The sequence below is a fragment of the Pseudoliparis swirei genome, chromosome 12 (genome assembly GCF_029220125.1).
Source record: "Pseudoliparis swirei isolate HS2019 ecotype Mariana Trench chromosome 12, NWPU_hadal_v1, whole genome shotgun sequence".
Classification (NCBI taxonomy): Eukaryota; Metazoa; Chordata; class Actinopteri; order Perciformes; family Liparidae; genus Pseudoliparis; species Pseudoliparis swirei.
Genome location: NC_079399.1, coordinates 21,505,763 through 21,532,602, shown reverse-complemented (window position 1 = coordinate 21,532,602; position 26,840 = coordinate 21,505,763). Strand labels below are relative to the sequence as shown.

At 47.2% G+C, this 26,840-nt stretch overlaps 2 protein-coding genes across 2 annotated transcripts; one reads left to right on the top strand and one right to left on the bottom strand.

Annotated features, from left to right (window-relative positions):
• Window positions 1–22: 22 nt before the first annotated feature.
• serinc1 (serine incorporator 1) lies at window positions 23–11,570 on the top strand. The gene is made up of 10 exons (XM_056427996.1): window positions 23–162; window positions 1,142–1,303; window positions 3,502–3,695; window positions 3,775–3,854; window positions 4,686–4,823; window positions 5,025–5,194; window positions 5,271–5,361; window positions 9,434–9,575; window positions 9,653–9,883; window positions 10,399–11,570. Exons 1-10 carry the CDS (start codon window positions 124–126, stop codon window positions 10,535–10,537), a joined length of 1,386 nt encoding a protein of 461 aa, XP_056283971.1. The 5' UTR covers window positions 23–123; the 3' UTR covers window positions 10,538–11,570.
• An 864-nt stretch (window positions 11,571–12,434) lies between these two features.
• On the bottom strand, window positions 12,435–19,707 carry hsf2 (heat shock transcription factor 2). The gene is given in 12 exon segments (XM_056427997.1): window positions 12,435–13,329; window positions 13,841–13,907; window positions 14,145–14,247; window positions 16,167–16,427; window positions 17,027–17,148; window positions 17,288–17,372; window positions 17,485–17,580; window positions 17,851–17,887; window positions 18,187–18,299; window positions 18,423–18,555; window positions 18,789–18,897; window positions 19,522–19,707. Coding segments are annotated over 12 exon segments (1,515 nt in total). The 5' UTR covers window positions 19,615–19,707; the 3' UTR covers window positions 12,435–13,033.
• Window positions 19,708–26,840: the final 7,133 nt, after the last annotated feature.

The window sequence follows — 26,840 nt, the reverse complement described above, 5'->3', positions numbered from 1 at the left end:
AAGGAGAAGAAGAAGAAAGAAGCAGCAGCAGTGCAGGAGAGCGCATCATCCATCTTCTGGGAGAGCACGAAAGCACCAGCCATCTAACCACCGACGACAAAGAGAAGAAAAACATCCGCCATCATGGGCGCGGTTCTGGGATTGTGCTCCATGGCGAGCTGGGTAAGTCCCCCGCGTCTTTGCGGTGGTATTTATTCACGTTGACGGTGAAAGCAGCGGCCGAGTCATCGCTGTTATTCGCTGTCGTGACTGCGCAGTAACGCAGACGGCAGCGGGCCGTCGCGCTGCGGGCGGACCGGAGACATCAACACGACACCGCGACTTACGGGCCAGTTATCACGGTGATCTATCGCGATAACACGGAAACACCGTTCACAATGTCAACGGCTCCGGTTGTTGTTGAGCTAACCGTGTAACCTAACAGCTATACTCGCCTTTGTCTGGAGCCCGGCGAACAGTAACCGAAATGTAAATAACTACAACAACAAATAAATATATAATAAACACGTCGAGCTCGACATTGCGGCTCGGACGGCTCTGTTGTTTATCCGCTGCTTTTATGTCGGGAACGTTGTAAACAAACATGTCGGCGCTGTTGCGACACTGAGGCCGCCCACGTAAACAAGGGGGTCAGGTATCAGACAGAGAGATAAGAATTATATATATATATATATATATATGTTAATTATATATATATATATGTGTGTATGTATGTGTGTGTATATATATATATATACACACATGCATACACGTATATATATATATATATATATATATTTGTGTATGTATGTTTCTGTACAAAACACAAATGTACTTTCAATGCAGATATTTCGGTCATATTTTCATTATTATTATCCATATGAATTTGATATGTTTATATTTGTTTTCTTTTGTCTTGATGATTTGGCAATATTGTTGTTGCAACATTCATGCCAATAAAGCCAATTGAATTGAGAGAGAGATAGAGACACACACACAGAGAGAGAGAGAGAGAGAGTGATAGAGACACACAGAGAGAGAGAGATAGAGACACAGAGAGAGAGAGAGAGATAGAGACACAGAGAGAGAGAGAGTGATAGAGACACACAGAGAGAGAGAGAGAGAGAGCTGGGTCATTAATAGCATGCTGGGTTGTGTCCAGATCCCGTGTTTGTGCGGCAGCGCCCCCTGCCTGCTGTCCCGATGCTGCCCCAGTGGAAACAACTCCACAGTGACCCGCCTCATCTACGCCTTCTTCCTGCTGCTGGGAGTGGGTGTGGCCTGCATCATGTTGATGCCCGGCATGGAGGGTCAGCTCAAAAAGGTATGACATGTTAATAGCATTTGGCCGACCTCTCGGTCATATTTGTCTCGTGTGCTAAACGTGGTCAGAAGGTGCTTTTATTGTGAAGGAGCGTTTCTGTTTTTTTTAGTTACCGGCGTGTCGATTAATGCATCTGTGTTCACGCAGCTTTGTGTGAGAGGCCAAACCTTGTCTAAAGGAATCAATGTTTTTTTTTATTACTTAAAGGTATTGTACATCGAAGCTGATACACAATTAATTGTGTTCGTTTAATAACTTGTACTGACTCCCTGGTACAATTTTTAAAAAGAAAGGGAAACAATTAAAAGACCAAGCCACATGCAACAATGGACGGGTGAAGAAAGTCTCAGCAAAGAATCGCACCAAAGTACCACTTTGACATCTGGAAAATAAGCCAATTAGCAAGAAAAAGCATGACAAAGATTATTTAAGAAATCTTGGTTTAATAAGTCGAAAACAACCAAGAGTCACAACGAGAACACAAACCGGCGTAGTTTCCATAAAAATAACGTAGCCTCTTTCACCAAAGACCCTGTGCCCCCCCCAATTGGGGTGAATTGTAAACATTGTGTGTAAAACATAATAAAAATGAGCAAATATATTGATGTTATACATCAAATTAAAGAATTAGCAAGCCATTTTAACACTACTCAAATACCAATTAAAGAATTATTAAAATAGTTTCTTTTCCCTAGGCGAACCTGAAACTTCTATTTTGTCTTTCCTCTTTATTTACTGTTAACCAGTAACATATATATTAATATTTACACATCAGAACAAAAAATGTGTTGCCTTCATTATAACACCAACATTATCAAATATCCTTTGTGGTTGCAGAGATACACTCTTTTTAGTTTGGGTATTTTATTTCGAGCAGAAACTTAAAAAATAGGTAGTTTTTAAAAAAAAAGGTTAAAGAATAACGCCGAGAATAATAAATAATGCGTGATTATTATTCCATATTTTTGGGCTTTTGGGGATTCTTGGTGTAATGCATATATAATAGCAATAACAAAAAGCCGCATTTAAATAGTGTGTACTTGTTGCCCTTGCACATTCCTGCTGAGCATTGCCACTTTCATTTCACTGCACACCCTGTGTGTGTATGTGACAAATAAAACATCTTGAATCTTGAAATCTTGAATCTTGAATCTTGAATACAGATTTTTAAAGCCCCATAATGTAGTTTTTCCCTTTTAGCGCCCCCTTCAGGTTTGGAGGTATTTAACGTTTACTTCAGTGTCGTAAATACCCAGTTACCATAGATGCAGCCTCGCATACACTTGTATTGATGACCAGACGAAGTCAGAAACCAAGAAATGATGTCAACCGATAAGGTAAGAATATTCAAAGATGTTACATAAATCTGACTGCATAGTTTTATTCATTGTGATATCGGAGATGAATGCTAACATAACCAAAAGAATGACAACATTTAGTTTAGATGAAATACCGATCGCGTTTTCAGCCTATATTTGTTGTTTTCTAAATGTTTGAATGTGGAGTACGTGTGATCGAATACAATATTGTTGACAACACCAAAAAGCTACATATTCATCATTTACATTGGAACGTGTAATTCATGACAAGAGACTTCGCTTGCTTCGCCCTTATACTGGAGCTGCGAGCGTGGACTGGCACTTTATGACATTGCGTAATCACTGCCAGAAAGCAGGTCGAAGTCCATCCGCCCCGGATCGGGCGGCTCCAGAATCCTACATAGCGGAGTTATTTCCCCACAGACCCCCGATGGCAATGGCGGAGGCGCAAATCGCCATATTAAAAGTCATTGTAGCGGCAATTTTTTTTTCAAGCTGTTATTTTAAGGTTCAATTGTTGCATAATGTTACTTTAAAGTCAAAGTTGTGTCCGCCTTACCACACACACGCTTCATATTCATGTTTTCGTATCACTGTTTAAAAAAAAAAGAAAGTAGAATGTCCTTATTCTTAATTATAATACGGGTAGATGAAATCAAGCATTCTGATTGGTTGGGAGTGAGTCACGAGGTGTACTTCAAGGTACTCGAGGCAGCACTTCAAGGGTTTGGGCGTCGGCCCTTGAAGCGGACATTATTGACGACAGAGTCCTGCCTCTCGCACCTCATTGCTCCGTCGAGACGCTCCGAGCAGCTCTCTCTCTTTGTGGCGTTCTGATCTCTGGAGTAACGATGGCTTCCGTCCCGCGCGCCGCTGTAGATTCCTGGTTTCTGCGTAGGCGGCTCTGGCTCGTCCATCCCGGGCGTCGAGGGCCACGTGAACTGCGACGTGCTGGTCGGCTACAAGGCGGTGTACCGCGTCTGCTTCGGCATGGCGCTGTTCTTCCTGCTCTTCTCTCTGCTCATGATCAAGGTGAAGAGCAGCCACGACCCCCGGGCGGCGCTGCACAACGGGTGAGTTGGTGCCGGGGGCGGCGGCTGGCGTTTTGACCCCGAGACTGATGTTAACAAAAACAACCTGTCTCACTTCCAGGTTTTGGTTCTTTAAGTTCGCCGCAGCTGCCGGCATCACCATCGGGTCCTTTTTCATCTCGGACGGCTCCTTCACGACTGGTAACTTCATCTCCGTCGTCGTCTTCCTCCTCCCGTCTGTGCGAGGGCTCGCTCCCGGGGATCCGTTCTGCACGGTTTCCTGGTTCATCGGGTATTCAAGCAGGAAGGCGGATGCATTCAAAATATAGAATCCCAAGACTTCAGATATTCAATTCAGTTTATTTTATACAGCCCGATATTACAAATTACGAATTCCCCTCAGAGGGCTTAACAATCTGTACACATACGACATCCCTGACCTTTGACCTCACATCGGATCAGGAACAACTCCCAAGAAATAGAAAAAAAACTCTTTCAGGGGGAAAAAAGTGAAGAACCCTTCAGGAGAGAACAGAGGAGGATCCCTCTCCAGGAGGGACAGAACAATAGATGTCATGTGACTAGATGAACAACAGATGTCATGTGACCAGATGAACAACAGATGTCATGTGACCAGATGAACAATAGATGTCATGTGACCAGATGAACAATAGATGTCATGTGACCAGATGAACAATAGATGTCATGTGACTAGATGAACAACAGATGTCATGTGTCCAGATGAACAATAGATGTCATGTGACCAGATGAACAATAGATGTCATGTGACCAGATGAACAATAGATGATAGATGTCATGTGACCAGAAGAACAATAGATGATAGATGTCATGTGACTAGATGAACAATAGATGTCATGTGACCAGATGTTATAGGGATTAGTCTGCGTATGACATCATAAGTGATAAAGAAAGAAAAAGAGCCTGGTGTTCTGTGGGTCCTTCAATTGGCTCAAAGGTCAAAGGTCAGGTCACATGGGTGCAGCGCGCTGACCCCGCTCTCCGTCTCCACAGTGTGGTTCTACATGGGCATGGCCGGAGCCTTCTGCTTCATCCTCATCCAGCTGGTGCTGCTCATCGACTTCGCCCACTCCTGGAACGAGTCCTGGGTGGAGAAGATGGAGGAGGGCAACTCCCGCTGCTGGTACGCAGGTACGGTGATGATCAACCACCTCGGTGGACTGTCTTTAAAAGCCTTTTTTTGTGTTGCTAGTCGTCAGTATTTCCTTAAGATGTGTATTTATTGTTGTGGGGAAGCCATAAAGAGATTAGAGGCAGTAATGGGAACATGTCCACACACACACACACACACACACACACACACACACACTCACGCGCCGCCTTGTGCCACAGCGCTGCTGTCCGTCACGGCGGTGAACTACCTGCTGTCCCTGGTGTCCCTGGTCATGTTCTACGTCTACTACACCCACTCCGAGGGCTGCACCGAGAACAAGGTCTTCATCAGCATCAACATGCTGCTGTGCCTGGGGGCCTCCGTCCTGTCCGTCCTGCCTCCCATCCAGGTCCTCTCTCGTTCGCCCCGCGTCGAGTCGCTCTCGCTTTTGATTCCCGCTCACCCCTCCCCCGCTCTGCGTGCAGGAGTCTCAGCCGCGGTCCGGCCTGCTGCAGTCCTCCCTGGTCACCCTGTACACCATGTACCTGACCTGGTCGGCCATGACCAACGAGCCCGGTAGGTCTTCACGCTTCTCCGCGTCGCTTTCACCTCGCGCTCTGAAGTTTGTCGTGAAAGTAACTCCGGTGTCTCTAGTAGAAACGTGATAATCAAGTCATATAAGTTTGTTCCTTCGGTGCATCGAAGTTCGATATCATAATGCTGCGTTCAAAACAAAAACATTGCGAATATTCTGCCCGACAAGTTGTGGTTATTCACTTTATTTGTGCCTTAGAGGGGGCGGGGCTTATCTCCGTGGAAACGGTTATCATCTCCTTCATCCACCACAAAGAACTCGCCACTAGTTCTGCTTCATACTTGTTGAGGACGTCACACAGACGTCTGAACATCTACCGCCCTCGAGTTTGGGTTCATAACATATATATCATATATATATATATTTATACATGACATCACTCGGAGGCTCTCACAGCTCGGTGACGACGTCTGAATAACTTCCGTTTCAAGTTTTTCAAGTTTTTATTGTCACATCCCCTTTTATACAAGTATAATCGGTTCGTGAAATTCTTATGTGCAAAACACCCGACAGCAGTAGCAGACTAAAAAAAGAATAAGAATGAGAATAAACTATACAATATCCACACACAAAAAAGAAGAAAGTATTAACAATATATATATAAAACAGTGTAATAGAATATACATCATGACAATATATATATATAAAACAATGTAATAAAATATACACTTTTTTGAGACTATATATATATATATGTATATACATACAATATATATATACAATATATATATATAAAACAATGTAATAAAATATACACCATGGCCATAGATATTCACAGAATATGTTCTGGTGTGTAGTGTTAATGAGGGTCTCAGTCCTTGTTCAGCAGCCTGATGGCCTGACTGAAGAAGCTGGTCATGAGTCTGTTTGTGCGGCACTTGATACTGCGGTATCGCCTGCCTGACGGTAGAAGGGTGAACAGTTTGTGGCCGGGTGGTTATTGTCTTCAGCATCCGCTTGGCCCTGGCCACGCACCGCTTGGTGTATATGTCCAGGATGGAGGAAGCTCACCTCCAACGATGTACTGTGCCGACCGCACCACCTCTGTAGTGCCCTACGCCCAGGGCGGTGCAGTTCTACCAGACGGTGATGCAACCTGTCAGAACACTCGATGGTACTGGTGTAGAATGTTCTGAGGATGCGGGGCCATGTTGAATTTCCTCAGTCGCCTAAGGAAATACAGGCGTTGTCTAGTCTTTTCACCACGTGAGTGGTGTGCGTGGTCCATGTGAGGTCCTCGGAGATGTGCACGCCGAGGAACTTGAAGCTGCTGACCTCTCTACTGCAACCCGCCTATGGAGATGGGGTGTGCTCTCCTCTCCGCTTCCTGTAGTCCACGATCAGCTCCTTGGTCTTCTTGACGCTGAGGACGAGGCTGTTCTCCTGGCCCCACTGTACCAGTGATCCAACCTCCTCCCTGTAGGCTGTCTCTCCCCGCCGCCGGTGATCAGCCCCAACACTGTTGTGTCGCCAGCAAACTTGATGATGACGTTGGAGCTGTGCATGGCCGCAGTCGTGGGTGTACAGGAGTAGAGGAGAGGGCTCAACACGCATCCCTGAGGGGCCCCGTGTTGAGGGTCAGCGGCTCTGAGGTGGTACCGCCATCCTCACCACCTGGCGGCGCCCGACAGGAAGTCCAGTATCCAGCTGCACATGGTAGAGTGCAGGCCTAGACCTCTGAGCTTGGTGTCGAGCTTGGCGGGAACAATAGTGTTGAACGCTGAGCTGTAGTCCACAACCAGCATTCGCACACAACAGTTCCTCCTCCAGGTGGGAAAGGGCGGTGAAGTGCCATGGCAACGGTTGCGCCGGTGGATCTGTTTTGACGATATGCAAATTGCCATGGGTCCAGCGTGGCAGGCAACATGGAACAAATGAAGTCCTTGACCAACCTCTCAAGCATTTACTGACAATCGAGGTGAGGGCTACGGGTCTCCAGTCATTCAGGCAGGTTACCTTGGGGTGTTTGGGGACAGGCACAATGGTGGACATCTTGAAGCTCTCAGGAACAACAGCCTGGGACAGGAGAGGTTGAAGATGTCTGCGAAGACTCCTGCCAACTGGTCTGCACATGCTCTGAGGGCGCGCCCGGATGTGGTCGACCTGCCGCCTTCGGATGTCCACCCGCTTGAAGGCTCTGCGCACGCCGGCCTCTGAGATGATCAGCAGGCTGGTCTCCTCGGCGGGCTGCCGCTCACGCCGAACCGAGCAAAGAATGTATTTAGCTCGCCTGGGAGGGAGGTAGAGGAGTTCTTCACCGCTGGTTCTCCTCTGAAGTCCGTGATTGTCTGTAGCCCTTCCACACACCTCTCACGTCATGGCTCTTGAGCTTCTCCTCCACCTTGTTCCTGAACTCCCGCCAGAGCCGATGGTCTTACGGAGGTCGAGCGGCTCTTTGTATTCCGCCATATTCTCGAGTCAAGGCGGGTTACGCGGCGGAGTGCAGCGAACATCGCCATTTATCCACGGTTTCTGGTTGGGATAACCGAACCGACTTGGTAGGAACAACGTCATCTATGCATTTCTTGATGAACCCGTGACTGAGGACGCGACTCACTGACGTTGTTGTCCGACGCGACCCTGAACATATCCCAGTCCGCACGCTCAAAACAGTCCTGTAGCATAGACTCCGATTGGTCCGACCAGCGTTGCACTTCCTTCACAGCGATTGGTTGCTGCTTCAGCCTCTGCCTGTAGGCGGGAGTAGTTGGATGGAGCGGTGGTCCGATTTGTTAACGGTGGGCGGAGGAGGGCTTTGTATCCATCCCGGAAGGGAGTGTAGCAGTGGTCAATCCGCGCCCCTCGTGTTGCTTTTATGTGTTGGTAGAACCGGAGAACTTTCTTCAGGTTCGCTGTTGAAGTCCCCGCCACAATGAAAGCAGCCTGTGTGCCCACTCCTGCTCGCTGATCGCCCCGGAGAGTTCCTTCAGCGCTATGTCCGTGTTAGCTTGTGGCGGAATGTACACAGCAGTTACGGTGACTGCTGTAAACTCCGCGGTAGCCAGAATGGTCGACACATGAGCATTAGGTACTCCAGGTCCGGGGAACAGAACGACTTGAGAGTATGTACATGACTTTGGTTGCACCAAGATCTCTTTATCATGAGACATACCCCTCCACGATCTTTACCAGAGAGAGTCTTTGTTCTGTCCGCGGTGGACGGAAAATCCTGCCGCTCGATGGCTGAGTCGGCAACATCCTCCGACATCCATGTCTCCGTAAGGCAGATGATGCAGTTGTACTTAGTTTCGGTGGAATTGAATACGAGCCTGTAGCTCGCATAGCTTATTGTCCAAAGACTGTACATTTGCCAGTAAAATGGTGGTGGGGGGGGGATTGCCTCGACGTCTCAGCCTAACCAGCACGCCAGCTCGCTTCCTCCGTCGGCGACTTATGTGAGATCGCGCCTAAAATGGATGGAGATAGTTCCGCTACTGTTCCTGGCGGGACGTCCGAGTAAGAGTTGAAAAACTCTGGTAGGCGGCAGCAACTGCCGATCCAATCTCCAGAAGTGTGCATCTGTCGACGTTAACCGCTGCTAACGTTTTGTGCAAAAATAGTCGCAATAAGAAGAATAAATATAAAAAAACTGCTACAAAATCCGGGAGCTCGCAACACAGCGGCCATCACGTACGGCGCCATCACGTACGGCGCCATATCGTACGGCTTCCACTGTTACGAGAGCAGCAGCAGTTGGAACGGCACGATGTCCCTGACGACGGCCGGAGCATCTCCACACCGATTGGCTTTTGCAACTCGGCGCCGGGCGAATAATATTTCGACGTGAAGCCATTTTTCCGCGTCTGTCTTAACCATTCACGTCTGCGTTGACTTTGCGTGAGGCGCCTTCGTTGTGAACGCAGCGTAACTCGTCTCTCTCGGCTCTGTGAAGCCGACTCGTTGTCTTAAGGCGTGCGTTCTCTCTCGTGACCACCAGGGGGCGACTCCTCTGGTAGCATTCTTAAGACGGTAACGGCCGTAATCCAAGATGGCGCCCAAGCCTTTCGTGTTGCAAAGGGCCTGCAGTAACCACCATTTCCTTGTGGCTCACAGATAGGAAATGCAACCCGAGCCTTCTGGGTATTATCGGGCTGAACAGCACCAGCCCTGCGGGCCAGGACCACGCGGTTCAGTGGTGGGATGCCCAGGGCATCGTGGGATTGATCCTCTTCCTCATGTGTGTCCTCTACTCCAGGTGAGGAACACTTCAATAAGGCCTGTGGTGCGTCTAAGAAGGCAGCACATGTCTCAATGTCCTCTCTCTCTCTCCAGCATTCGTAACTCGTCCAACGCCCAGGTGAACAAACTGACTCTGACCAGCGACAAGTCGGCCCTGATCGAGGACGGGCCGGCGGCCGACGGCTTCGAGGAAGGCGGCGGCGGCGGCTCCAACCGAGCCGTGGACAACGAGAAGGACGGCGTCACCTACTCCTACTCCTTCTTCCACTTCATGCTCTTCCTGGCGTCGCTCTACATCATGATGACGCTCACCAACTGGTACAGGTAGGCAACGCGTCGCCCAGGGCCACAGTGGCGAAAGGCATACATATAGATTTTTATAGCTAATATATATATATTGTGTTTGTGTGTGTATGTGTATATATTTTTATTTTATATTTAGTTATACATTTATATATATATAAAACTATATGTATATCTAAAAATATGTATAGTATATATACTGTATATATTTATTATATCTATATAATATATACATGTTTATATATATATATTATACATATATCTATTTAAGGATATATGTATATCTAAAAAAAGTATATGTACTGTATATATTTATTATATCTATATAAAGATATATGTATATCTAAAAAAAAACCGATATATTTATTATATCTATATAATACATATATTTTTGATTTTATATATTTATATATGTGTGTGTGTATATATATATACATATATTTTATTTATTTTTCTATAAAGTTGTATTTAATGTGACAGACCGATAGCCGCAGAGCATAATCTGTTAGCTCTGGTGCTTCCTCTTCCCCCCGCAGCCCTGACTCGCACTACCAGGCCATGACCAGCAGGTGGCCGTCGGTGTGGGTGAAGATCTCCTCCAGCTGGATCTGCATCGCCCTCTATGTGTGGACGCTGGTGGCGCCGCTGGTCCTGGTCAACAGAGACTTTGACTGACCGCGCCGCTCCGCACAGACACGTCATGCTCTGCTTCACCTGTGTTTTTGTTTCAGCAAAAGTCAGTGTTAAAAAAAACAACTAAATAAAATCACTAGCTCATTAGCCTCACCCCCCCCCCCCCCACCCGGCATCCAGCTGCAGCAGAGGGGCCAGGGGGCCCTTCCAGGACTGATTGGTTCAGGGGGGCCGCGGGCTCGCGGCTTCAGCTCTCGGCGTCTCTGCTGCAGCGTCATTGTGAATCCTCAGCAGCCTGTTGTAGTAGTGGTGTTGCCCCCCCCCCACTGTTTGCCATTGTAAATACGTCCCGTGTATTCCTAGCGGATGATTTTAATTTTCTTTCCATAAACAGAGCCGCATGCTTTTTTTCTTGTAACAAAAAGAAGTAACTAACGTGACGTGAACAACGGCTGAGAGACGCTCGCGTGAGGACGGTGGCCGACGGCGGTACTGCAGGTGGAAGCGCCGTTACGTGGGAATCGAGTGCTCGGCTTGCGTCGGATGGGTTCAGTTGTCTATGAGCACGACTCCAGCTGTGGCAGATGTGTACCTGTGTGTTCTGCAGCTTGCACGTACACGACAAAAGGCATTCCCATTTTTGTGTTGCTTTAAAATGTCAAATTTAAAAGTTATGGATCAATTATTTGGTAGTGTTGTAGCATGTTGTTTCCGGCACACGCGTGTTCTGTGTGCATTCGTATGATTACCCAAACCTGTGCTTGGATCCCAATATGTTTTAGTATTTTTTTTCCTTCCCTCCCGTCATTTAAAGTATACTGTAACTCGTTTAATAAACGGAGGTCAAGGAGGTCGAGTGTGCGTCGTTCCTTCCCGCCGGCTCGTTAAGGACGAGGAGACGGAGACGATTTTATAATCAGTCCCTCGGCCGGCCGACTCCGCTGTTGCTATGACGACCTCATCACTTCAACCCCTCTCGTCATCCGCTAGGAGTGATACCGAATGTCCACGACGTCGTCCCACTGCGTCGTTATCCAGTAGAGTGCAAATAAATAAATAAATGGTTCTCATGAAACATTGTGGAGCAGTCATTGATCATGATATTGATTTACCAGTTTGGTCCCATTTAGTTTGGTCCTTTCAACACTAACAAATTATATATATATTTTTCTTCTTAATATTCTATAAAATGACGTTTTATATACTATAGACTTTTCCAAACATCTATACGTTGCTTTTTTTCTTTCAAGATACTATACAGAAAATTTTACTTTTCAAGATACTTTACCGTGAATATTTTTCAACATGCTCTAATTTTACTTTTTTTCCGACTGAATTTTTCGATTTTGACATACGATCTTTTTTTCATTTCACGATATAGATATATACTTTATTAATCCCCAAGGGGAAATTAGTCCTCTGCATTTAACCCATCCTTAGTTATTAAGGAGCAGTGGGCTGCAGTGATGCGCCCGGGAAGCAACTGGGGGTTCAGTGCCTTGCTCAAGGACACTTCGACTTGCTACTAATGGGGAGAGGTTTTCTTTATTTTAACTGAAACGATGACAGACGGCTCATGGTCATGTGACCAAAACTCCAACCAGCATCAGATTTAAAGGGGGCGGAGCCACGTGCGCTGTTTCCTAGAACCAGAACGTACCGAGTCTCCTCTGCGGGGCCGAAGCAAATGATCAACAAAATCTAAATTAATTATAAAAGTATAAACACAAACGCCAACGGACCCCTCGAGGCTGATGGTGAAGAGGCCCCCGGTCAGAGGGCCAGGACCAGCACCCCGAGTCATTGTTTACACGTCACATCATTGTTTATGAAAACAGCTGAGTCATGGATTCAAAGTCCTGGTCACGTTTCAGCTACACGGCGGCGAGTTGACCTTTTGACGTTCGCGGCTCGAGGAATCGTACAAGGACACATGGAATCACGTGGAGTCAAAACATTTATTAAGACGTTTTTCATGGGCGCTCGTTTATTATTTTCTATGTCGGATTTTAATGTTTTGTTTTGGCGCTTAAATTCCCCATCATGCTTTAGCGGTGGACGCGGGAAGTACGACGTTCCCACGGCAACAGCGCGATTGCTCTTGATGTCCGGTGACGATGATGATGATCTGAAGAAATGAGGAAGGACCGTGTGTTGACGTGTGTGGACACGACATGTATGACCAGACTTATGACTCACTTATCGCATCTTTTAGGTTCAACGCGTTTTAAAAACCTGCCGGAGGTTGTTAAACTAACACATTTATATACGTGACGAGAACACGGCGTCTTCTTGGTTCCCAAATCCTTTTCATAAACAGCAAAAGTCTTAAATGTAAAAATGTGTGAATGTGTACGTGGGACAGTGGGAAGCTCCTCCTTCAGTTCCTCTGCTGCTCCTCGACGTGCACGCCCAGGAGGGAGGGGGAGGGGCCGGTCACGCCCAGGAGGGAGGGGGAGGGGCCGGTCATGCCCAGGAGGGAGGGGGAGGGGCCGGTCACGCCCAATGGCTGTACGCCGCGGCGAACCGGCGTGCCGCTCACGCCGTCTCGGCCTCCTCTCCGACGGGACTCAGTTCGCACAGGTGGAAGAGCGTCTCGGCGCTGGCCTCCGCCTCCGTCAGCGGCTCCAGCTGGACCGGGGAGTCGCGGGCCGGCTGCCTGGGCTCCGGCCCGGCGTCCAGCAGCTCCATGGGCGGCTCCGCCCCCACGGAGGACGGCTGCGGGTGGGCGGAGTAGGAGCTGCTGCTGGGCCCCGGGTCCAGGTCCGGTTGTGTGATGCAGCTGTCGAGGATGGCCAGCAGGGGGCAGGCGGTGTACTGGATCAACTGCTTATCTGAACAGAACATTGAAACAAGAATCTGAAGGCAGTGACTTTCTGCGATTGTGAAATCTATTCATTAACTGTTCATTATCTTCAGAGAAGACCTCGTGAATGTTTACGCAGATTAATGAGCATATCGGTGATTTAGGGACGCGACCAAAGGAAAGACACAGAAACACGTTTTCTTTCGCTTCCAAAATGATTTCATCAATTCAACCCGTGGTTTCCCCCAAACCCAGATGATCATTTAAAGATGCTATTCATTCACATCTGCTTTTGTAATGGAGAACTCGACCTGCGTGATGATGAGGACTTATGACAGAGGATATGGATTGTTTGTTTTTATATTTATTTATATGAATTTGTCCTCGGTGATCAATGCTCAGCATTTGGAGATATTATTGAATAAATACAGACGCTCTTGTTCTGCAATTCAATTCATCTTATCCCCTCGTCTCCGTGACGTGCTCAACTCTGTGTGTGTGTGTGTGTGTGTGTGTGTGTGTGTGTGTCCGGCTCTCACCTGCGCCTCCGTCCTCCGTCCGGCCTCGGCTCAGCTGGGCCGCGTTCTCTTTGGAGGCGGAGCCGTCCTGCAGGAGAGGGAACCGTGAATCGGAGGATTTCAATAACACCCGACGGAGTTTGAGGAGCTGAGCTCCGCCCGCGCCGACGGATCAGGAATCAGAGTTTAAATTCATTTAAACGTGAAGCTCCAAGTACACGTGGCGTTATGTCATCACGACTGCTCTGATGTCGTTAACGCCGACATATTTGAGCGTCGGTGCTCCCGATCCTGGAGGAGCCGCCGGGCGATGACGTCATCTTACCTCGAAGGCGTCGAAGTCTATGCCGAACTGCTTCCCGTAGAGCATCGCCTGGAAGTCCTCCAGGCTGCAGTCGATACTGTCCAGGTAGTCCATCAGCTCCATCCTGACCACACACACACACACACACACCACTGTGTTAAAGTAGTCCCAGAGGACATGCATTATACGTTAGTTATAGTTACTTTGCTACAGAGTAACTAAATGGTGCGAGGCGGCATCGCATCACATTCAGCCGACGCTTCTATTCAAAGAGAATTAAATCCACAGCGACGGGGTCAAGTGCCTTGCTCAAGGACACGTCGACACGGGCGGGGATCGAACCGCCGATCCTCCGACCCACAACGGCATGAGCGTGGTAGTTGTCGTTACATATGATCACAACGCTCTAAAAAGGTTGTTGCGAGCCGAGGAATCGGCCTCCGGCATCCCGGGACGAGCGTCAGATCGGCGGCTCAGGGAACACGCAGACACAACGGAGTGGACGTACACACGACTATCGAGTGAAGCTTCTCGTACGCATAGATACATTAACGGGCGCGCCGATCTTTAAAAAATAATTTTAGGGCTGAAACCTGCAGCGGATCACACATGTTTTACTTTTAGAGATCCACAGATCATGTTTTTATCCCCCCCCCCCCTCTCCCTCACCGGTACGGATGGCGACCATATTCGCTAATACAGATTTTTTTCAAATGAAAAATTTGTTTGAATCTTAAACTAGTTTTGCTTTTCTTTCGAGAGCATTTTACACGACAACTTTGTACAAATACAGAGTCATATTTTACTGAACCTCCCCATCTTCATAACACTCAATCATTTGCCCATCGTTGATTTAGCATCGACACATTGAAATGTTGTGAAGCTCAGCGGTTTTGAGGCCGTTATGTGTCTCATAGAAATGTCTGCGTGGAGAAGGCCAGTAGGGGGCGCTCTCCAGTAGGAGGGGCTCTCCAGTAGGAGGGGCTCTCCAGTAGGAGGGGCTCTCCAGTAGGGGGGGCTCTCCAGTAGGAGGCGCTCTCCAGTAGGGGGCGCTCTCCAGTAGGAGGCGCTCTCCAGTAGGGGGCGCTCTCCAGTAGGGGGCGCTCTCCAGTAGGGGGCGCTCTCCAGTAGGGGGCGCTCTCCAGAGGGCCTCAGTAGGAGGGGCTCTCCAGTAGGAGGGGCTCTCCAGTAGGAGGGGCTCTCCAGTAGGGGGCTCTCCAGTAGGAGGGGCTCTCCAGTAGGAGGGGCTCTCCAGTAGGATGGGCTCTCAGTAGGAGGGCTCTCCAGTAGGGGCGCCCAGGGGGGCTCTCCAGTGGAGGGCTCTCCAGTAGGGGGGGCTCTCCAGTAGGAGGGGCTCTCCAGTAGGATGGGCTCTCCAGTAGGAGGGGCTCTCCAGTAGGGGGCGCTCTACAGTAGGAGGGGCTCTCCAGTAGGAGGGGCTCTCCAGTAGGGGGCGCTCTACAGTAGGAGGGGCTCTCCAGTAGGGGGCGCTCTCCAGTAGGAGGGGCTCTCCAGTAGGAGGGGCTCTCCAGTAGGGGGGGCTCTCCAGTAGGAGGGGCTCTCCAGTAGGAGGGGCTCTCCAGTAGGGGGGCTCTCCAGTAGGAGGGGCTCTCCAGTAGGAGGGGCTGTCCAGTAGGGGGGCTCTCCAGTAGGAGGGGCTCTCCAGTAGGAGGGGCTCTCCAGTAGGAGGGGCTCTCCAGTAGGAGGGGCTCTCCAGTAGGAGGGGCTCTCCAGTAGGGGGGGCTCTACAGTAGGGGGGGCTCTACAGTAGGAGGGGCTCTCCAGTAGGAGGGGCTCTACAGTAGGGGGCCCTCTCCAGTAGGAGGCACAAATGCAATATTTATGGAAGCCAACGCCGGTTAAACCACACGGGAGAAGAAAAGACACCGTCGCCGAGTAAACCCGAGTCCGCTGTGAACATGTGATGTTCTCTAATTTATGACCGTTCATAAAAAACATCTTTATGCGTAATCCCCCCACCCTCCCAAAAGAAAAGGTTCTTTAAAGGCCGCCCGGTGAGGCCGTGATGGATGTTGCACCTACTTGCCGAGCAGGTTGATGTTCTGCGATATCGCTCCGCTCTCGTTCAGTATGGACTCCATCATCTTGACGGGGTCCTCCAGGCTCATGGCGAAGGCGTTGTTGAGCTGCAGGGCGCCGCTGCTCGCCCCGTCGCCGTCGTCGCCGTCGTCGCCGTCCGCAGACCCCCCCGCCTCAGTCTGTCTGACGTCGTCCGCGCTCGCGTCCGTCTCATCCGGCGGCAACGTGCAGCCGTCCAGCTCCACCTCCACGATGTCGATGTCCCTGGGGGAGGACGATGTCGTTGATACCGCAGGCTTTTAAATATCGTCTCACAGACCTCGATGTCCACGAGGAAGTTCATCACCCCCCCCCAAATAAAAATGCACATTTGTAAAGTCTTTATAACTAGATTTACAATACCTTAAATCAGGGTTCATTGACCAATGGGTGGCCAGGACTTTAAAGAAAATGTCATGACCAAATATTTTGTGAAATCTTGGTGTTTACATGAAAGTGAGAAAAAGTCGTATTTAAACTAACAATTATAATTACAAAGCATGAAGTGTAAAACCTTAAATGACTCAAATGAATGAGACAATAGTTTGATTAAAAGAATAAATATGGATATAAATGTTTACTCTTTTGATCAAACTCCGGAAATTTCCATGACTTTACTAAAAATGTTGGAAAGTAAAAAAAAAAAGTCAAAGACTTTTCCAGGCCTGGAAATAACCATTTAAAAAATCCAGGACTTTTCCAGGTTTTCTATGACCGTCCGGACCCCGTTAAATGTATTCGGATTGAGGAGGCAGGACTCTTTGGCTCCGCGAGGCTTTTCCAGTCCTTTCACAAGTCGAGATGTCACAGGTGAATCGTCTCACCCCTGCTCGTGGTCTCGGGGCGACCCCTCGGACGTCTCGCCCTCGCTATCGGACAAGTCGCAAATGATGACGTCGTCCGACACCTCGGAGCCCTTCACGCCACTCAGACTGTTGACAGGCGACTGAACGGAGAAACAGAAAAACACGCACGTCTATGAACACATGGCCTCTGCAAAAATCAACCGTTTAAAAACAACAACACGGGCCTAAAAAGGTCAACCGCGAGGAGGAGACGACCTCATCAGGACCGCGTTCACCGACCTGGTCCACGCGCGCGTCGTCGTCGTCGTCGTAGATCGGATGGATGTATTTGGACTTCTTCCCGTTGCTGTTCATGAGAACCGGCCTGACACAAGGACAACGACACGACAATGAACGCTCGCACGCCCACCGAGTGTTGACATCGTGCGGCTGCTGAGACGGTCAAGACGTTTTCATTCATTAAAGGAGGAACTCACCTTTTGCGTTTCAAGTTCATGATGCGGTTGTTCTTTACCAAAGTGACGATGAAGTGGATCAGCTGGAAGAGAAGAGTCACGTGTGGTTACGTCAGACTTCCCTTCCTACACTAATGAATCCAACGCCACACAAACATAAACCGTGTAACTCGGCGGTCGGAGACATATGTGGCTCTTCCGGTGACGGCATACGGCTCCCAGACAATTTTGAGTTGAAAAAAAAATAATCTCCGCCCGCCACCCTGTAATTTTCTCTATCGCTCCAGATTACAGCAGAAGTAATTTAAGGTCTTTTTCTTAAAGAGCACGTCTTTATTCTTTTATTAAATTAACTAAAAAGCCGTCATTTCTGTCTCTACGTGTCGCGTTAACACTTCTCGGCTCTCCGTCTCGCGCCGCAGAGCTCCGATGCCAAGGGTTTTCTAATCAGACATTGAAAAATAAAGACATTTCTAAGTGACCCCAAACTTTTGAATGGTAGTGTACGTTAAAAATACTATATGGCTCTCAATGAAATATATTTAGAAATATTTGGCCTTTCTGGCTCTCCCAGGCACAACGGTTCCTGACCCCTGGTGTAACTAATAGAAACTAATAGTCTCGTTGACATCCCCAACAGGTCCACTTCCAGCCCTTCAGACCACCGGAGGCCCGTCTCACCTTTTTGATGAGCTGCTGTTGGAGCTTCATCTCCGACTGTGCTTGAGAGTCCCAGGCTCTCCTGCTTGCTGTGGACGTTGTGGACACTCTCCAAGATCTGGGACAAGTCTTCCTGGCGAAACTTGTTGTCCTCTGGCCAAGCACAAATCGATTCACTCACTCTCAATATAATCATATTCTCGCTGTACAAACGGATTAATCTCTTTATTTAAATGCAGCAGCGATGGATCGCTCATATCTATCTCTTTGGAGGCGAGCGCGCAGCAGACCCGGATGACTCCACCTTTCTTTTGATGTTCTCCAGCAGGTTGTCCTGTCCGTGTTTGAAGTAGGCGTGCTGGAACTCCACGGGGCCGTCTTTCTCCTGCTTCACGACGCCCGTGTCGATGTGCATCACTTTACGGAATCCATCTGCGATAAAAACAAGAGACACAAACACAACGATTCATCTCCAGTCGATGACAATAATTACCTGCAGATCCAGGGTAGTTTCTCCCTTCTCAGCCTGTATTGGGTGAGCAGCGAGGGGGGGGGGGGCATATGTGTGGCTGCTGCTGACAGGCAGAACTAAAGAGCCTCCACCCCCCCACCCCTCCCTGCAAAACAATGGCCACCAACACACACGCAGATGGACGCAGCCTTACACATGTTGAGCTGCCGGATGAAGCTGGCCATGTTGTTGTGCTTGAAGAACTTGGGGAGGATCTCCTTGGCGAAGTGCTGCTCATCCAGCACCAGGAAGCTGTTGCCCTCCTGGAAGACAAGAACCGGCGTCTCAGTGGGGGGGGGGGGGGGCACCGGTGTTACGGTCGAACAGGCGACCGCGTTGACTGGCGACTCGTCACGTGAACGACGCCTGGTTTACATTACATGTCATTTAGCTGACGCGTCTATCCAAAGCGACTTACAATCACGTTACATAGACACAGCTGCTGGGTTTAATTTTCATAATGAAGTGCCAACATCATAATATCCACTATACACGTTGAACAATGCGGCATTCTCGAGGGCAGCTACGCGTTATCTTCCTGCTGTCCACAGCCGTCGACGTCGTCAGTTAACACGGTCGCTTCTTAATCCGTAACACCGGCTCTAGTTTACGGGGTAATTAATGTCGCTGCGTGCACACGCGTCGCTTCGCGGAGGAACACCCTGGAGGAGCTGTGCTCGGCCCCGCGACACAATGATGATGGGGGGGGGACTACTTGCTGGCTCTCCGTTAGCTTCAGGCCAATGCCCGTCGGTAGTTTATTATCAGCTTATTACGCCTTGCTCGTGCCTCGCGAGCTAGCTGGCGTTCCGTTAGCTTCCTCTCACTGGCGTGCTCGCTAGCTCGCGAGCTACACTGGCCTAACTACTCTCGCCGTCTCCAGCTACCTGGCTCCAGCAAATGAACTCGTTGGTGTCCGCATCCTCGACCAGCGTCCACAGCTTGGCGAGGAACGCGGGGACGTTGGAGTTGTGTTTCATCTCGTCGCGACACGGAGCGGCTCGGCTGCAGCGCTCCTCGAGCCCGTTGTCACTTTTCTAGTGAGGGGAAAAAAAGTGTTATTGCTCCCAACTTCCGGTTGTCGAGAACGGGAGCGGATTGGTCGAAAACGGGGGTTTACTGGTCACGTGGGCAGAGACAGAACGCAATGGCTTAAAACAAATACATGTGATATTCGTTCACTTTTTAGATTTAATTTAATGGTCGTTTCTGTTTTTCCTTCAATTCTGTGGAATGTCAGCCACATGTATCTTTCTTTTGTTTATTACTGATGGTTGTATATTTTGCTGATCTAAATAAATAAACTCCTCATCATCATCATCATCATCATTTCTAATTTATGAGAACAAATGCTTGAATATATGTTTTTGTTATATATATATATATATTTGTTGTTGTTGATATATTTATATATATATGTATATAACCTATTCCAAAGAACCTTTGGAATATATATATATATTTTGGGATATATTTATATATATATATATATATGTATATAACTTATTCCAAAGAACCTTTGGAATATATATATATATTTATATTTATATATATATATATATATATATATCTATATCAAAGGTTCTTTGGAATAAGTTTTTTAAGCAAGCACTTATAAGCTAGATAGCTTCAGCCTTAACCCTTTCGGTCAGCCACATGTATCTTTCTTTTGTTTATTACTGATGGTTGTATATTTTGCTGATCTAAATAAATAAACTCCTCCTCCTCCTCCTCATCATCATCATCATCATCATCATTCTTCAATGAAAAAGCTCAATTCAGCAATGTGAATTTAAGTTATTAAATACCTTGAATGAATGTAAAGCTTTTTTACTTGATATGCAATGTCCAATCTTTAAATGTCATTTGAGTAAGTAACACAAATATGCTAATGCAAATGTTAACAAAGAGAGAGGGAAATAATTATTTACTAGCCCAGTGGCTCTCAGGAAAGATGTATTGACAAATTTCCCCTTGGGGATTAATAAAGTATCTATCTATCTATCTATCTATCTATCTATTGTTATGTGGCCCTTTCCCAAACTTGTAAAAGGTGGTAAATCCTATTTGTTCATACATGTGAAAATCAGCATATCATAAAAAAATGATGTCAAATCTATTCGTGTATGGAAATGAACCTTGCCAGAATTCTTTGCAGAAAAAGTTGAGACAGACTCAAATAAATTCTGTATACCTAATTCTGAATTATTAAGTAACTCCAAGTTTCTGGGTTTTTATTAACAATATTTGTACAGAGGGTCGGACTCTTGAGCATTGACCCCCACATTTCCTGTGACTCCCCCATGTCCCCTCTGGTTCTGAGAAGTGGAAGTGTTTTACACTTGCATTCCTTCTAATGGCCAGCAGGGGGCGACTCCTTTGTTTGCAAACAGAACCCTGATGGTGTAGAAGTAATACTCCTCATTTGATTTATTATCTAAAAAAAGCATTGTGAACATGAGTTTATGGACTAGATAGCTACTTTCAAGTCTTCTTCATTACAGCATGATGTTCATGTCGTAAGTCATGGTCCATGGAGAGTCAAACAGACCATAACGTGTGCTTTAGGGCGGGGCTACAAGGTGATGGCCACGACGTTCTGGGAGGCGTCTTTGTTTTCGTCTTACAACTTGAACCCTTAATGGGCTTTTCAGTTCTTGAATGGTAAGGTTAATATTTTGTTTATCAAAAAATATCTTCAAAAAGCGTTCAGCTGCGCTTAGCTCCGCCCTCTCGTGCCTTTTAAGGATTTGAAACCGCATGTGTGACATTATGGTCACAACACCAACTGCTTCAGTCACTACACCCCTCTTCATTCATCCTGGTAGTCTGACTCCAAAACCTTCTGGTCACACAGCCTGCATGTTGGCTGATGCACATTTGTCTACAATTAATAAAAGGTGGTTAACAAGAGGTGGGGCACTACAGTAATGCAATATCATCTCTCCATGATGGCCACTTCTTCATCGTTCCTCATTGGTGGGAACATCAGATTTTAAAGAGGCTTTTTAAAGCGTCTATGTCATCGTGTGGCCACTAGATGGAACCCTTAACTCACTGCAGAACCTGAGGCTGTCAAACCAGCTGCTGATGCAGTTAACCTGTTTACTACTTCACCATTTCTTACGACCCGTCATCCGTAAGAACAATTGAACTCATCTTTAGTCGTGCTATTCTCCCCCGGTCTGCTCTCATTCTACTAAACCTGTCGGCTCGCTTTAACTTGATGACGATCACAGTAAGACGGAAAGTATGCGGTATGAGGGTTATTTCCCCTAATGATGGCTCCCCCGGTGGGTGCACCACAGGTGGCTATATTAGTTTAAGAGGTTTTCAGTGATTGATGAAATATTACATTTTACAACCCAGAAAATCAAAAAAATGTGAATACACACAGTCCATCTGTGGATGTTGTGCTGAAGCCTGAGTTTGCAGATCAAACCATGCGGAGTAACTGGCTTACAGAGGCAGGCTGCAGGTCGGAGTTCACAGATATGTCATCATACTGTTGTGTTTCTATTTACACAACACTTATTCTATCTGTTTCACATGTGGCTGTGTCATCATTCTATCATTACCTTTGCATTGAAAATGCGGAATGTAATGTTTTGATCGCCGTGTATTTATTTATTTATATATTTGTATGCGTGTTCCTCGCATAACACAAAAAGTTTTGAACCGAATCGCATGCAATTTGGTGGGATGATTGGTTATTATCCGGGGACCATTTGATTAGATTTTAGGATCGATCGGGTCAAAGGTCAAGTTCAAGGTCATGAAAAGGTCAAAATCTTCCTTTTACCATAGCACGGTCAATTTGTATCCAATTGGCATGCAACTAATGCCAAAATGTTCATAATTCAATGCCCAATCTTGTGATATGCGAAGGTATGCGCTCTACCGAGTGCCCGTTCTAGTTCCAATTATTTTGATATCGATCAGCCTTTATTTTTTAACCTTACGGTTCACAGAACTTCCCGGGAAGAATAAGTGAGGGTAAGCTGTAATTCATGCACATCTTTTCAGAAAAAAAGCTGTAATTTCAGTGTGTGTGTCTGTGTGTGTGTGTGTGTGTCCGTGTGTAATATAAAAAACACCTTATGCAAACTAGAAATCAAAGATGCACTTAGGAGCCGAAACGATTCGTCAATTTTGCAGTCGGTCAGTCAACAGAATTCACATTTGTGTTCACCATTTTTGGATTAATTAATCCGTAACTCCTTTTATGAGCAAACATCTCAAACATCGGTTGAGATACACAAGATTTGTTGACGTATGTAAGGATGCGTCTCGATCGTTGCCTCGGTTGAGAGGATGTTCTGCTTTTCAATGCTTTAATTCACAGGTGTCAAACACAAGGTCCGCGGGCCGAATGCGGCCCGTCACGTCATTTGATGTGGCCCCTGACGACTTGAAAGACATGTGAAGAAAAATATCCTGTGCTTTTATTTTGAAGGTTTCAAATGAAACGGCTGTATTTTATAATATTAGGGACGTTTTCTTATGTACACTATTTCTACACTCAAATAAACAATACATGAATGCAAAGAGAGTTATTTCACAATATGTTCAGGAGGAGTTTACACAGTGTTACAGCTAATACCGGCCCTTTAAGAGGCGGCCATGATGCTGATGTGGCCCACGGTGAAAATGAGTCTGACACCCCCGCTTTAATTGATAGTAATCAGACAGATTTTTACTTTTGAAATATTGTTTGGACAGATCAAGATTCAATTTAGTTTTTTCAAGAACTTGTGAAGGACATCTTTTACAATGCTGGACAATACAGTATTTCACATTGGAATAAAACATTAGCAGTTAGAGCCGGTTAATTAATGAGCAAAGACATGGCATTATGAATGAAAGGACCAGTAAGTGTCTCACTTTCAGGCTACTGGCTGTGACTGCTGAGTGAGGCTGACAAGTGTTGGGCTAATTGGATCAGAGGGTAATATTACATCAAAAGACGTCACCCGCTCCTTTAAAATGGCTGTAATTAGGACATTCTTTAACCTCGGACACAGGGGAGATTATGGAGGAGTGGGATTCAGAGCGCATTACCACCACCCAGGTGACACACTCGTTTCATACTGCAAGATAAACAGGCCTCATACGTCACGGGGCCAACTGCGTCGTGACATTTTCTTCTTCTTCTGCAGGGACTTCTTGTCCCTTCTTGGTATAAATTGGGACAATGAGTATTAAACGTGCATGTATTAATATATTGATCCAAGTTTTCAGGGAATTCCAGGAAATAGGTTTGAAAATATAAGGATGGAAAGAACAATAGATGTCATGAGACCAGATGAACAATAGATGTCATGTGACCAGAAGAAATCATTACAGAGTTACAACACATTGAATGAATATGACAGAGTGTATGAATAGTTGGTAGTCGGCATGGACCACGATCCAGACCTCCATGATCCATCAGGTGGAGGTAGAGAGGAGGAGTGGGCGGGGCATCAGCAGCGCCATGGCATCAGACCCAGCCAGGTCCAATGGACACAATGAGACGTGAAGTCACAAGGACTCAGGAGGGGAAACAGAGTTAATAATATGTGATGGAGAGATGGAAATTCATCCACAAGGAGAGGGAAGAGGAGAGAGGAGCTCAGTGTATCCTAAGCGTCCATAAGGAGAGAGGAGCTCAGTGTATCCTAAACGTCCATAAGGAGAGAGGAGAGGAGAGAGGTGCTCAGTGTATCCTAAGCGTCCATAAGGAGAGAGGAGAGGAGAGAGGAGCTCAGTGTATCCTAAGCGTCCATAAGGAGAGAGGAGAGGAGAGAGGTGCTCAGTGTATCCTAAGCGTCCATAAGGAGAGAGGAGAGGAGAGGAGCTCAGTGTATCCTAAGCGTCCATAAGGAGAGAGGAGAGGAGAGAGGAGCTCAGTGTATCCTAAGCGTCCATAAGGAGAGAGGAGCTCAGTGTATCCTAAGCGTCCATAAGGAGAGAGGAGAGGAGAGGAGCTCAGTGTATCCTAAGCATCCATAAGGAGAGAGGAGAGGAGAGAGGAGCTCAGTGTATCCTAAACATCCATAAGGAGAGAGGAGAGGAGAGGAGCTCAGTGTATCCTAAGCGTCCATAAGGAGAGAGGAGAGGAGAGAGGTGCTCAGTGTATCCTAAGCGTCCATAAGGAGAGAGGAGAGGAGAGAGGAGCTCAGTGTATCCTAAATGTCCATAAGGAGAGAGGAGAGGAGAGAGGAGCTCAGTGTATCCTAAGCGTCCATAAGGAGAGAGGAGGAGAGAGGAGCTCAGTGTATCCTAAGCGTCCATAAGGAGAGAGGAGAGGAGAGAGGAGCTCAGTGTATCCTAAGCGTCCATAAGGAGAGAGGAGCTCAGTGTATCCTAAGCGTCCATAAGGAGAGAGGAGAGGAGAGAGGAGCTCAGTGTATCCTAAGCATCCATAAGGAGAGAGGAGAGGAGAGAGGAGCTCAGTGTATCCTAAACGTCCATAAGGAGAGAGGAGAGAGAGGAGCTCAGTGTATCCTAAGCGTCCATAAGGAGAGAGGAGAGGAGAGAGGTGCTCAGTGTATCCTAAGCGTCCATAAGGAGAGAGGAGAGGAGAGAGGAGCTCAGTGTATCCTAAATGTCCATAAGGAGACAGGAGAGGAGCTCAGTGTATCCTAAGCGTCCATAAGGAGAGAGGAGAGAGGAGCTCAGTGTATCCTAAGCGTCCATAAGGAGAGAGGAGAGAGGAGCTCAGTGTATCCTAAGCGTCCATAAGGAGAGAGGAGAGAGGAGCTCAGTGTATCCTAAGCGTCCATAAGGAGAGAGGAGAGGAGAGGAGCTCAGTGTATCCTAAACGTCCATAAGGAGAGAGAGAGAGGAGCTCAGTGTATCCTAAGCATCCATAAGGAGAGAGGAGAGCTCAGTGTATCCTAAGCGTCCATAAGGAGAGAGGAGAGAGGAGCTCAGTGTATCCTAAGCGTCCATAAGGAGAGAGGAGAGGAGAGGTGCTCAGTGTATCCTAAGCGTCCATAAGGAGAGAGGAGAGGAGAGAGGAGCTCAGTGTATCCTAAGCGTCCATAAGGAGAGAGGAGAGGAGAGAGGAGCTCAGTGTATCCTAAGCATCCATAAGGAGAGAGGAGAGAGGAGCTCAGTGTATCCTCTCGTCCCCCTCAGCCTCTCAGCCTCTAGCAGCATCTCTAGGTCTCTCCAGGTGAACCTGGTTCAGGTCTCACTATAAGACCATCAAGAGGAACGTCTTCAGTCTCCATGAGGGGGCGGAGTCTCCAGGACTGAAGGTGGAGCTGGTTCCATAAAAGAGGAGGAGCTTGATACCTGAAGGCTCTGGCTCCCATCCTACTTTTCAACATAGAGCTGAGTATTGTTTAGACAACATGACGATACCAGGACCTTTGAGGCAATATTGAAATAGTACTTCATGTGATACCTTCTTTCACTACTCCACCGACGCCACATTCCTTTTTCGCCCGACGCGACAGCCGTGAAGCCGAACTTTCCAACTTCCCGGTGATCCAGCTGCTGATGTAGCGGGCCAATCACACGTCGCGTTAGGAGACACTCCAGATCAAAAGCGTTCAAAACACGGGTCAAGTTTATTTTCTCCAATCGAAAAAAAGAAAAATAATTGTCATTGAGGACAAAGTGGGTCCCCAAAGATCATCACAGTGGAGGGCCATAGATTAGGACTCTAGAGTAAGGATGTTTTTCCTTCTTGAGCAAATAACAATAACAAGTGGTCATAAATGGACCTCTTTAGTGACCTTTGACCCTGACCTCAAAATTCATCATCCTGGTTTTCTGAAAAAATCGGTGGAACACAGTTATGTCAGTAGAGCGGATCATCACTTTGAATATGTAGAAGCAAAGCCTTCCTTACGAACACCCACACCTGGCCCGTGTGTGTGTGTGTGTGTGTGTGTGTGTGTTGTTTCAGAGTAGGTCAGAGTCTGCATACTGAACTCAGTTGTGGACTTGGAACACAAGCTGGTTGGAAGGAACAGACATTTTCCATTGGACGGAGAACTTGGACATTTGTTTTATAGTTGTTGTTCTCTCTCATTACTTGAATAATATTGAAGTCTAGCAGGACAAAAAAGACCAGGGAAAAGAAGAAGGAAAAAAAAAAGTGCGGCATTACAGCTGACCTCGGCAGATTTATTTCTTCACCTAGCGGATAAATATGTTTCGGGGTTGGCCGAGCGGGCACGAAGCGGCCTCGTCTGCCAGAGCGTGGATT

Bases quoted from the DNA above. Each gene is read 5' to 3' on its own strand.
- serinc1 (XM_056427996.1), top strand. From the start codon at position 124: ATGGGCGCGGTTCTGGGATTGTGCTCCATGGCGAGCTGG. The intron at 163-1,141 runs GTAAGTCCCCCG...GGTTGTGTCCAG, and splicing joins TGTGCTCCATGGCGAGCTGG to ATCCCGTGTTTGTGCGGCAG. The intron at 9,576-9,652 runs GTGAGGAACACT...CTCTCTCTCCAG, and splicing joins ATGTGTGTCCTCTACTCCAG to CATTCGTAACTCGTCCAACG.